The following is an 11,400-nucleotide window of genomic DNA, read 5'->3' on the forward strand; positions in this document are numbered from 1 at the left end:
TAGGGAAAACTACGGAATTGTTCTGCTGATGAAATCAGATACAACACAACAGTAACACCAGGGGTGGCCTAGGACAAGTCCTGGATGAATATTAGTTTCTTCCCTCCCGTCTCAGGGGAGGCACAGCCGAGCAGTCTAGAAAGCTAAGTAGGAGTAAGCCAGACAGATGAACTGGGGGCTGGCATTCTAGACAGAGAGACAAGCACGCACCCAGGTGTGGAGGTGTGGGGAGAACATTCGTGCTTGCGGAGCTGCCGAGAGCAGCTGAGGCTGGGGCCTGTGGAAGGGGCTGGAGGAGTGAGGGGACCTCCAGCTACCAGAGACAGGGGCGATGCCAGATGCAGGAGGCTGGGCTTGCCCGGAGGAGGATAGTAGAGCGCTGCCGATGGGTTGTAAGCAGAGCGAGTGGTGTGCTCCCATTTGCATTTTGGAAAGGCCTCTTTGGTGGCTGGGCAGACGATGGGCTGGCAAGGACGGTGCCAGCACAGGGAGGCCGGTGACAGGGCTGTTCTGGTCCAGAGCGTGCTGTTGCTTCCAGGATTTCCTTTTCTCCAGCTTGCTAGCAGGTGGACCTGTTCCGGCCCCAGAGTATGATAGGCAAGACTGCAACTGGTCTGGTATGGAAACCAACAGGAGGGCATTCTCCCGACTTCGTGATGCCTTCAGGGATCATACAGTCAAGAAAATGAAAAAGTATTCTCTGTTAAAAAAAAAAATCTTTCTATTGTAACATTCCATATTCCCCTCCCAGGTCCCCACCCCTTCTTCCTGCATAGAATACCTCACTCCCTGTGACAAGTTATTGTCAGGAGACACAGGGAAACAAAACTGACCATGTGAACTTCTGGAAGAATTCTGTCCTCAGAGGGCCCAGTTGGTGCTCTCTGGGGCCTCTTGGCATCTTGGCTGGTACCTCCACCAACCACGGGTCCAGTCCACGGACAGTTGACCAGATCGATGGAGGCTCTCCCTCCATCCTGACACCAAGGTTGTGGCTCTGCTCCTCTCTCAGGCTCAGCATCAATAGATGAGATGCAAAGTTTCTTAAGTTCTACAATCAACTAGGGGAAGTGCAGCCATCTCCAGTGGGATTAATTAGTTATCTGTTACTGCCTAACACATTACTCTAGAATTCAGCATTTTGAAAACAACAAACATTTATTATCTCTTTGTATCGGTGGGTCAGGAATGTGGGAGCAGCTTTGCTGGCTGGCTCTGGCCCAGGCTCTCTCATGAGGTTGCGGTAAGCTGTGGGCCAGGGCTGCAGTCATCTGGGCTGGGACAGTCCTCACCAGGGGGACCCCTCCACAGGCTGCCTGAGTGTCCACAAGTCAAGGCCGCCAAAGTGAGTGAGGAGAGAGAGAGAGAGAAAGTACATCCACGATGGAAGCCACTGTCTTTTTATAGCCTAATCTCAAAAGCCAAGCACCATCACCTCTGTAGCAATCTATTTGTTAGGGCAAGTCTCTAAGGCCAGCCCGTGCTGAAGGGGAGGGAGGGAGTTCACCTCTTGAAAAGAGGTGATTAATGAAGAATTTGTGGATGTATTTTTTAAAACCACCACAAGGACCCCATTTAATCTCCAAGAGGTGATATGACACAGTGGTTAAGAGCGTATATTTGAGACTCAAAAAGACCTAGGTTTAATCCTGGCTCCCCCCACATTTGCTACTTATGCAGGTTTAGACAAGTCACTTAACCTTGCCAGAACTCAGTTTCCTAAAAAATAGGGGTAAGAATTGTAGATGTTTTTCATTGGGTTGCTGTGAAAATTATGATCATACGTGTAAAGTGCTTGGCGCGGAGTAAGTACTGAATAAATACTACTTAGTTGCTATTGGAGCTGGATAATGTCATTGTCCTTCACAAGAGGCAGAGAAGCGTAGAGGAGGAACACAGGGGGAGTCAGACTGCCTGGGTGGGGACTCTGGCTCTGCCAGCCTTTATCTGTGGGCAAGTCACTTAATGTCTATTGGCCTTAGTTTTCTGTAAAATGAAGATAATAATAACTAGTGCCTGACCACCTAATAGGTGCTCAAGAAATATTTTATGAATAAGGAAATGGTGGCTGATAGAGGGACATTATCCCTCTATCAAAGGAGTGCTCGTGTGTGTGTGTGTGTGTGTGTGTGTGTGTGTGTGTGTGTGTGAGTTGGGATGCTACACAAAATACGTTTGACTGCAAACACCTTCTGTTAACTGGGGAGCCCACTATGGCTGTCCTGATTCTACTTGAGGGTGCCCTGTACCCCTGAGTGTGCCTCTCTCCAAGGCCTCCAGCTTTACCCTCCCGTATATGTTTCTCTTGGGCTCATTGTTCAGCTTCTTTGCCACCCTGGCTTTGTTCAAGCTTACTTCCTTCATCATCCCTGCTGTCTCCACCAAGAATATGTTTAATTGGCTTTGCACGAGTCTGAGGATTTGGTAACAGGATTGGGGTGGGAGTGGAAGTCCCATGTCGCACCACCTCAGAGCTACTACATTACCTTAAATTGATTTTGCAAATGAAAGCTGAAAGCTAAAAATCTAAGCAAAGGAGACCCATCCATTTTGCCTAAAGATGATTATAATGCTCTTTTACGGCCTCCTAAATGACAAAGCAATTTGTTACCTGCCTGCGTCAACATTTGCTTATATTAGCACCCAAGATGCTTGATTTTTATTAGCCCCACGTTATCATTTTATGAAGATGCAGGGGCTCAGTAAAATTAGTGTGCAAATAGAATGCCCATTTTGCATTTCCCTGTGGTCAGCAGAAAGGCTGAATGCAATTGAGTTGATACCAGGTCAGGGGACACATCCATAAAGATAGCCTTCACTGAGACCTTGGTAATGTCATTTTTCATTTCTACGCTGCTGGGATAGATGGGGTCAGTGTTAGTGTGTTTTAAAAGGGCTTGGTGACATTTTGTTTTTTGTATTTTAAGTGAAAAAGCAATATAAATACTAAGACATAGCTCAACTCCCACCAGCAATAAGGGATGAAACCAAACTCCCTTGTGTACATTGTAGATGGAAATGCAGTAGATGTAGAATCTGATACTGCTGTTAGTGGATCCGGGAGGAGACAGGCAGGGTAGTGAATGGGGCACTGGGCTGGGACTCCACCACTGCTACTGCATGACCTTGGACATGTCCCCTCCTTCTGTGAGCCTCAGTTCCCTCACCTGTAAGATGGAGTGATACTATCCACCTCACAGAGGCATGATGAAGATTAAATAAGATAGTGTGTGTCTAAATTTCTTTATAAACCAGGATCTGTATGAGTATGTTTTACTTATTAATTGAATAGCCAGTTCCTGAGCACCTTTCCACACAGAGTCCCGGGAAAATCATTAAACATACACCATGAAAGTCACAGTTTCTCCCTTGAGGAGCTTGTGTTCAGTCCAGGAGATGTTCAGGTATCTAACTTCTCTTTTAAACCATAAACTTCTTAAGAGCAGGTGAGCCTTCTCTCTCTCCCTTTGCTCCTAAACGCGCTTAGCATAGAGCCGAGAACAGAGTGAGTTCTCAAGTATGCATTTTGGCTTCATTATATGTTTTGCTGTCTTATAGGGACCTAATATTAGGGAAGCAGTGAGCTCAAAACTGGTCACCCAATAGACCAGGCAAGTCCTAAGCTTTCAGATCCAGGTATAATAGGGTTAAATTTTTTTTTTTTAATTTTAGTCTCTGACTTGGTGCATCAACTATTGGGATCATGAATCACATTCAAATGACCTGTCCTAGCATTTCAGAAGCAGAAAGCCAGTTAATGATCTCTGCCTCCCCTCTCCATCCAGATTGTCCACTAATGTAGATGGGATCCTTTAATCGAGCTCTTCTTAGTGCTCATGTCTGAATTTCCTTCAGGTCATTGTTCTGTTCTGTGTCAATCAGTACTTCTTCTGCCCATGGCTAAGCACCCTCTTCCTGCCCCTACTTTCTAGGAATGTCACTCTTGGCTACTGCTTTTTTCTAATAATATATTTGCAAGATGCTAAGCTTTATTATACAAATGAGACTTCCGTAGAGGCAGCAAAAGCATGGGCTTTGACTTTGGCCCATAATTTTCTACTTCTTTGTATGTCTAATAACTTTTACTGGATGATGAATATGGTGAATTATACATTGTTGAATATCTGGATTTTGTTGTCTTCCTTTAAAGAGAGTTGGACTTTATATAGCAGGCGGTCAGTTTTGTTGTTGTTGTTGTCCAGCTTGATCCTTTTGAGATTTATTTTAAATTTTTGTTAGAGTGAGTCTAGGGTGGTTTAGCCCCACCACTAAGGCATGGCCCGTCTAGATTCTCTACCAAATGACCTGAATGATCAATGCAGACTTCCACTTTGGAGGTGGGAGTTCAAATGATTCCTAGCCCTGTGTGAGCCCTGAGAATGTGCAGTTCACAGCTCCCTGGTTGTTTTTTCATAACATCATGGAGATTCACCCTGTATATGCACATCTTGGGACCCAGGAAAGACTCATGAGGAGCCCTTTATGGATTCCTGGAACTCTTTTTTCTACAGAGCTCCCTCTTCTCTGAAATATACAGAGTTTCCCCACAACCACCACCTGGTTCAGACTCCCTGAACTTCAATCTCAGTGAGATTTCCATGCTCTGTTGAGGATACCTCTCTTCTGCTCTTTGGTCTGGGGTGGGCCTCCAGGCAAAAAACCAGGGCGGTCATGGGGCATGCCTCATTAGTTTTCCTTTTCTCATGAGTTAGTCTTGCACTGACTCTTGTTCAATGTCTGAAAAGAGTCGTTTTGTATATTTTGTCCAATCTTCTAGTTGCTTAAGGTGAAAGAGAAATCTGGTCCCTCTTACTTCATCAAGGCCACACAGGGCTTGGATTCTAATCTCAGCTCTACCCTATGTAGCTCTGTAGGTAGAACTTGAACAGGTTATATAACCTCTCTGAGCCCCAGTTTCTGCCTCAGTAAAAGAAGTATTAACTGTCATGTTTCTGTAAGGACTATAAATAATGTGTATAATGTGCCCGACACAAAAGGTGCTATTTAAATGGCAGCTGCTACTATTACTAATATAAATAGCTACCTTTTTTACTCCATCATTTACTAAATTTTTACTGTGTACTAGGCAATATGTAAGCTTGTTAAATTATGACAGTAACCCTATGAAGAAACTATCCACATTTATAGATTAACACACTGAAACTCAAAAAGGACACATAACTTGCCTAGTTTCATGGTCAGTGGATCTGGGATTTGACGTTGCTCTTATGACTTCTTCAGATGATTGTAATATTAATATGATCAGTTGCACAGAAGAACAGAAATGTAGTTATTTAATATTGGGTGACCAGGGACATAATACAATTAGTGGTTTTAACCCAATGATTTAAGAGATAAATGTAAAGCACCCTTTCCCTGCCCCTCCCACTCACATACATAACAACTCCCCATCTCAGCTGTCCTCCTTAGTAACCTACTTCCATTTTATCTTACAGACAACCTTTGGGAGGGAGCAGAGCAAAAGGTGGTATTCATCACAGGACGAATCCACCCAGGGGAAACACCCTCTTCATTTGTGTGTCAAGGTAAGTTGCAAGATCTCATGGGCATCCTGCGTCTCCCCCGCACATCCATCTGGGCCGCTGTGATGGCCTCTGGGACAGTATGGTCACATGCGGAGTCCTTATCTTGGATGAGAATTTACTTCACTTCTCAAGAGGCTACACCTGATCTCCATTAGTATTTGTTTCACTAAATGTTCATCGACTACACGTATGCATGGAAGAATGGATGAATGAATGGATGGATGGGTGGATAGATAGATGAATAGGTAGGGTTCTCCTGTATGTGCTAGATTGAGGATGAGAGTCATAGAGTCATCTACACTTCCTAGCTTTGTTTTATACGTCTCCAGTGGTTTACAAAAAAATAAATCTGGCCTTCTCCCACCCACCATCACCACCACCACCAACAACAAAAATTCTGGCCCCAGGTCAATTCATATATTGGCAGAAGTGTGGTGGGCTGGGGAAGTAAGAATTGAAAATTATCTATTCGTTCAGTCAATAATTCACTTAACAAACAGCTTTTGAAATACTGTACCAACGATGAGAAGGAATTCATGCTTCATATCAGACAACCAGAGGTAATTTCTCTTCTCAAATGTATCTGTTTGTAATTGAATTTTTATTTATTATTAAGTAGTTAATCCATATAAAATATATATTTAGTCAGCAGTACATACACATGTATACACATATATATTCAATTAGTCAGCAATATAAATATATTCAATAGTGTATAAAGAATAATTTAATGAATGCCCTAGTTCCCACCAGCTTAAGAAGCTGAATATTATCTATTCCTTTTAAATCCTCTGTCTTTCCTTCCCCCTCATACAAATAACCATCAGCTTGAATTTTGTATTTGTCCTTCTTAATAGTTTTACTACACATGTAAGCATTCCTGAACAATGTATTTTTTAGTTTTGCATTTTTTGAACTTTATAAAAATGGTATCATTCTGTATGCGTTGGAACTTGTATAGCTGTCATTCACTTGTTTTCATCATGTATTCTATTCCATGTCTGTCTATACCTCAACTTACCTATCCATTCTCCTGAAGATGGACCATTAGGTTGTTTACAGGGTTTTCTCTTACAGACAATGCTGATACAAATGTGTCATATTTGTGTCACACAAATGTGATACATAGGTGTCGCCTTATGGGCCTTGTGCACGTGTGCAGATACTTTTCTAGGGTGTATAACTGTGGAATGCAATTGCTCTGCAAGTGGCTCTGCCACCTCCCAGCAGTTCGGTTTCCTCAAATGTAAAATAAGTTATTATATCAATATGTATCTGTGAAGGCTGTTATGAAACTGGCATGAGATGAATGTAAACAAACACCCAGTCCTGTGCCTGGCATACAGCAGGCCCTCAATAAATGTCACCCCATTCCCCACGGGATCTGAGAAGATGAAGCAGGTAATCTGCTTTGTAAACTATAAGGCACTCTGCAAACACATATGGGTCTTATTTTCCCCGTTCGTATTCTTACAAGGCTGTGGTTAGGCACCACTTCCTCCCTCTTGGTTTCAGACAAGGAGCCTGAGCTTCAGGGAGAGGAAGTGATTGCCCAAAGACAAGCAGCTCATCAGAGGCATGGCTGGTGGGTCTCAGCTCCCCGCTCCAGCCACCGTAGCTGCCTTCTTGGCATTCTCACTTCCAGCCTCCTTCTTTCCCGCACTGTCCTTGCAATAACCTCTCGCAGGGCCCTCCTGCTTGTACCAACTTCTTTACTGGCAGCCATCTGTCAGTTACTAAGCTTGGCAGCAGCCTGTTCCCCAGCTGATCAGATGCAACTCTTTTGTCCTTATTTGTGAAAAGACAGTAGCCTTACCATCAATACTTCATCTCTGGGAGCCCAAACTCCCATGCCCGCCCCCTCTGTGGGCAGCAGACAGAGGGTAGGGTCACTGTCCCATTTTACAGAGGAGGCCTGAGGCACAGAGAAGTCGAGAAGCTCCCAGGTGCTCTCTCTGTTGACCCTGCTTTCCCCAAAAATGAGTCTGGCTGGTGCTGAGTTTATCGATAGACTCAGCGCTGTCTATCACTGAGGCTTTCAGTCAATGTTCACTCCTTGACAGAGGCTTTAATGCCTTCCCACTACCTTCTCAGGATCAACTCCAAGCTCGTTGGCATGACGCTCACAATTCTCCATGGTGTGGCTCTTGCCAGGGGGCCTTGGCCTCATTATATCCCAGCTCCACACAACTTAATCCCTGGACACTCTTCTGCCCACCACTGGGCCTTTGCATCTGCTGCCCCTCTGCCTAGGAGGTCTTGTGCCCACTCCCTTCAGCCTCCTGCTTTGTGCCTGCCTTGTGGGTTACCCAATGGTCATCTTTTTGGCACTGATTTGTTATGCATTTGATTTATATTTGTTGCTCTCCTTTTAAACCTAGCTGTTTGAGACCCAGGGCTGGATCTTAGAGTGTCATTTTCCACATCTGTAAAATGCGCATTGTCTTGTTCATTTCATGGGGCTGTTGTGAGGAACAAACACTGTCTTGGCTCTCGGATGCGAAATCTGGGTCCAGAAAGAGGAACTTCCAGTTCACATAACCAGTAAAGAGAGGAGGGGGCTTTGCAGCTGGGTCTCCCAAGCCTGTGCACGCTCTTTTGCTGGAGGAGTGAGGGGGCCTAGAAGCACTAGAGGGCCAAGCTTCCTGCCTGGAAGAGCACAGTGTTCTGGCCACCCCACAAGAACCGGTACATTTGACATGTGAGACTGGGAGGCTCAGGGGAGAGAGGTGGCTGACCCCGGATCACACAGCTAATTCATGGCGGATGTGACGCCGGGACCCATCTCCCCAGTCCTGGTCTTCCTCTGTCCCTATCTCTGTAACTGCCACTTAAGACACACAATTCACCCTTCCTGAGGCAGCTCAAGACAGGCAGGATTCCCCCACTTTGCCAATGAGGAACTAAGGCATGGTCTTCCCCAAGGGCCTCCCAGCCCCCTGGGGACAGCCCAGACCACAGCCCCATGGGGCTCAGCAGGGGCTTTCTTCCCCAGACCCAGCCCTCATCTGGATTCCCCTCCCCAGCGCACCTTGTTCTGGGGAGGGCAGGAGGGTGGGTCTAAGGCCTGGAAGATTGATTGCCGAGGTACCTTTGGTTCTGTTAACTCTGTTTCCCCATTAACTGGCTCAGTGACCTTGAGTGGAGGACAAACGTTTGGGGCCTGGTCATCCCCATCTAGCTGGGACCTCGGTTCTCATGGCCGAGCTGCTGATGCACCTGCTGCTGAGAGTAGAGTGAAGTCCTGTCGTGGCAGGGCTCTGGGGGGCGGGGCAGCCCGGGGGGGGGGGGGGGCTGTGACTTCCTCAAGGCTCTGCATGTTGGGGAGACGGCTGCTTGTCAGTCACCCTCTACTGTCCCCGACCCCGCTCCTGACCTCTGTGAGGCCAGACTGTCCTTGTTCTCCAGCTACGGTGTGGGAGGTCAAGGTCACTCCCACGTGGCTCTGTAGCAGAGTGTGTGTGAGCTGTTGTCTCTGGAGCTACACCACCTGGATTTGAAGCCCAGCTCCCCCACTTGGTACAGAATGACCTTGGGGATGTCCTATAACCTCTCCTTGCCTCAGTCCCTTTATCTCAAAAGGGGAATAATAACAGGGATCCTGCCTCATAGGGTTGTTGTGGAGATTAAATGAGTTAATAACCATAAGATATTTAAGATGGTACTTGGAATGCAGTAAGCACTGGAGAAGTCTTATTCGTAGGGGAGGAAGTGGCATTCATGGAGCATCTTGAAGGTGCCCAGGATGCTTCCTCTTATCCTTACTGGGAACCCAAACCCAGGCATGTGACTCCTGTACCACGTGTACTGCCTTCCTCGCCTCCTTTCCAAAAGAGCCGCTAGCTGAACCCTCCTCGTTTACCCACGTGGGAGACCACGGAGCACGTCAGAAGTTTGGCCGGGACTGCACGTCAGATCTCCGACCTCCGGTTGAGTGAATGTTCTTGCGCTGAAGCTTTCTGGAGTTGTTGGGACATGACTCACTGAAAAGTCCCACCTGCAGAGCGCTTGCCCCCTTCAGACCATTCATAAATGAATTGGTTAAGCCCACGCGTATGCAACACGACCGTGGAAGGTGTGCCACCCGCAGGAGACAGCAGGGGCGTGTGTATCACTGAGGCTTTAGACTTGAGCAGCCCTGAGTCAGAATCCTAACACTTCACCTCCGCGCTGGGGACCCTCACTCGGCAAGTTCTCAACTCTCACAGCCTGTTTCTCTGCCTATAAAATGCGGCAGCAATGTGGTCCTCCAGGAGCTGCTGTGAGGATTCAGGGAGCCCTGCTCAACGTGCCAAGGGGCCCACCAGGCCCTCCCTCTGGGAGCTCACTCTTCCGGGGTGTCCTGTGAGGGCAGGGAGAGGAGCAGGGGAATACATACACACACACACTCACAACCACCAGGACACCAGGACCCAGCACAACCTAGCATTTCCCACAGTGAGGCGGTGACCGATGCCCCTTTCTCCCTCCCCTCCCCAACTCTGTTTTCCTCTCTCCCTCACCTGTTCTCCATCTTCCCCTTCCCCCTCTCTCCCATACAGCCTCACAGATGTCTGAAACTAGATCCCTGAGGGGTTGTCACGGGGCCTTTTGCTTCCCCAAACTTGTCCTTTCATTTGTGAAATGGGCAGTGTTGGGGATAAGAGGGTAAGAACTTAGACTCTGTGAACTTCAGGTTCTTCAGGGCCAGACTGCCTGTGATTCCATAATTTGGGGCCCTTGGGCTCAGCTGCGGGCAGACAGGGGCCTGGTACACGGTCAGGGCGGGGTCTAGAGTGGCTCCTGCCACGTGACCCACATTCTGAGCCCAGCGGAGACCCCAGCCGACTGTCTTGCTTCAAGCCTGGGCTCTTCCCATTGCACTGTATTCTGCCTATTAGCCAGAAACAGCAACGGCAAACCTTATACAGAACTCTCTAGAGAAAAATCATGTGAGCATATATGCAAATCATCCTGCAAATCACATGCAGATAGACTCCTGGCTCCTTCCGCCTTGGCTTCGTGGAAAGGGCACCACTCTGAAGCCAGTAGAACTGGACCTGAATCCCAGCCAGGCCCCTGTGAGACACTCAGCAAGTGTCTCACCCTGACTTTGTTTCCCTGTCTGCAAAACAGACCCAGTGTAATTACAGGTCAACCCAGCTACTGGACATACAGTGCCCATCACTGGTCCATATTTTATTCATTCCTTTTTCATGTATCTATTGAGGACTTTCCAGGCCCCAGTGCTGAGCTGGGCACTGACAAAATCATTGTAAAAATGTAGAGCTGTCCTTGCCCTCCTGGAGCTCACAGCCTGGAGAGAAAACAGATTTGCACAGCGGATGCAAGCCTCAATCCCCCAAACTCAGAGGTACTGGAAATATGACTTTCCTTACTTTTCTAAAGCTGAACTCAGTTTCCATTTTGAGGCACCATTCTGCCAGGGGCCAGAAACTTAATCTCAGTCATTTTGGTGTCACCTTTCCCCAAGATTGTGTGATTTAAGGCAAGATTATTGATGCTCCTGGGGGTGGTAGACAAATAGTCTTGTCATCAGTGTCATCATCTATCCACACGGCTTCCCCTCCATCAGCGGCTTCCCCGTGACTCTCTGGGCTTTGGTCACTGCAGAGCCCCTGCGGGTCACCACCATGTCAGACCCTGCCTCCTGCCTGCAGGTCTCTTTATGTTTGCTGGCACTCTGCTAGGTCTGTGACCCTATTGCTACCTTGTCACCCTTCAGAACATCTGTCCATTATTATAACTTCCCTCCAAACCACATTCCATGCTGTAGCCAGGGGAAACTCTCCAAAGCCCAGATCTGACCCTAACCTTGCAATGCTCTCCTGTGCCCTTTATATTCTTCAGCAGG

At 47.2% G+C, this 11,400-nt stretch overlaps 1 protein-coding gene across 1 annotated transcript in view; it reads left to right on the forward strand.

The window, feature by feature from the left end:
- Positions 1–11,400, forward strand: part of AGBL4 (AGBL carboxypeptidase 4) — a 202,719-nt gene that overhangs the window by 59,410 nt on the left and 131,909 nt on the right. The window contains 1 exon segment of the mRNA XM_007472148.1: positions 5,457–5,546. Coding sequence (XP_007472210.1) covers positions 5,457–5,546 — 90 coding nt within the window.

Source organism: Lipotes vexillifer, unplaced genomic scaffold (genome assembly GCF_000442215.2).
Source record: "Lipotes vexillifer unplaced genomic scaffold, Lipotes_vexillifer_v1.1 scaffold1375, whole genome shotgun sequence".
NCBI lineage: Eukaryota > Metazoa > Chordata > Mammalia > Artiodactyla > Lipotidae > Lipotes > Lipotes vexillifer.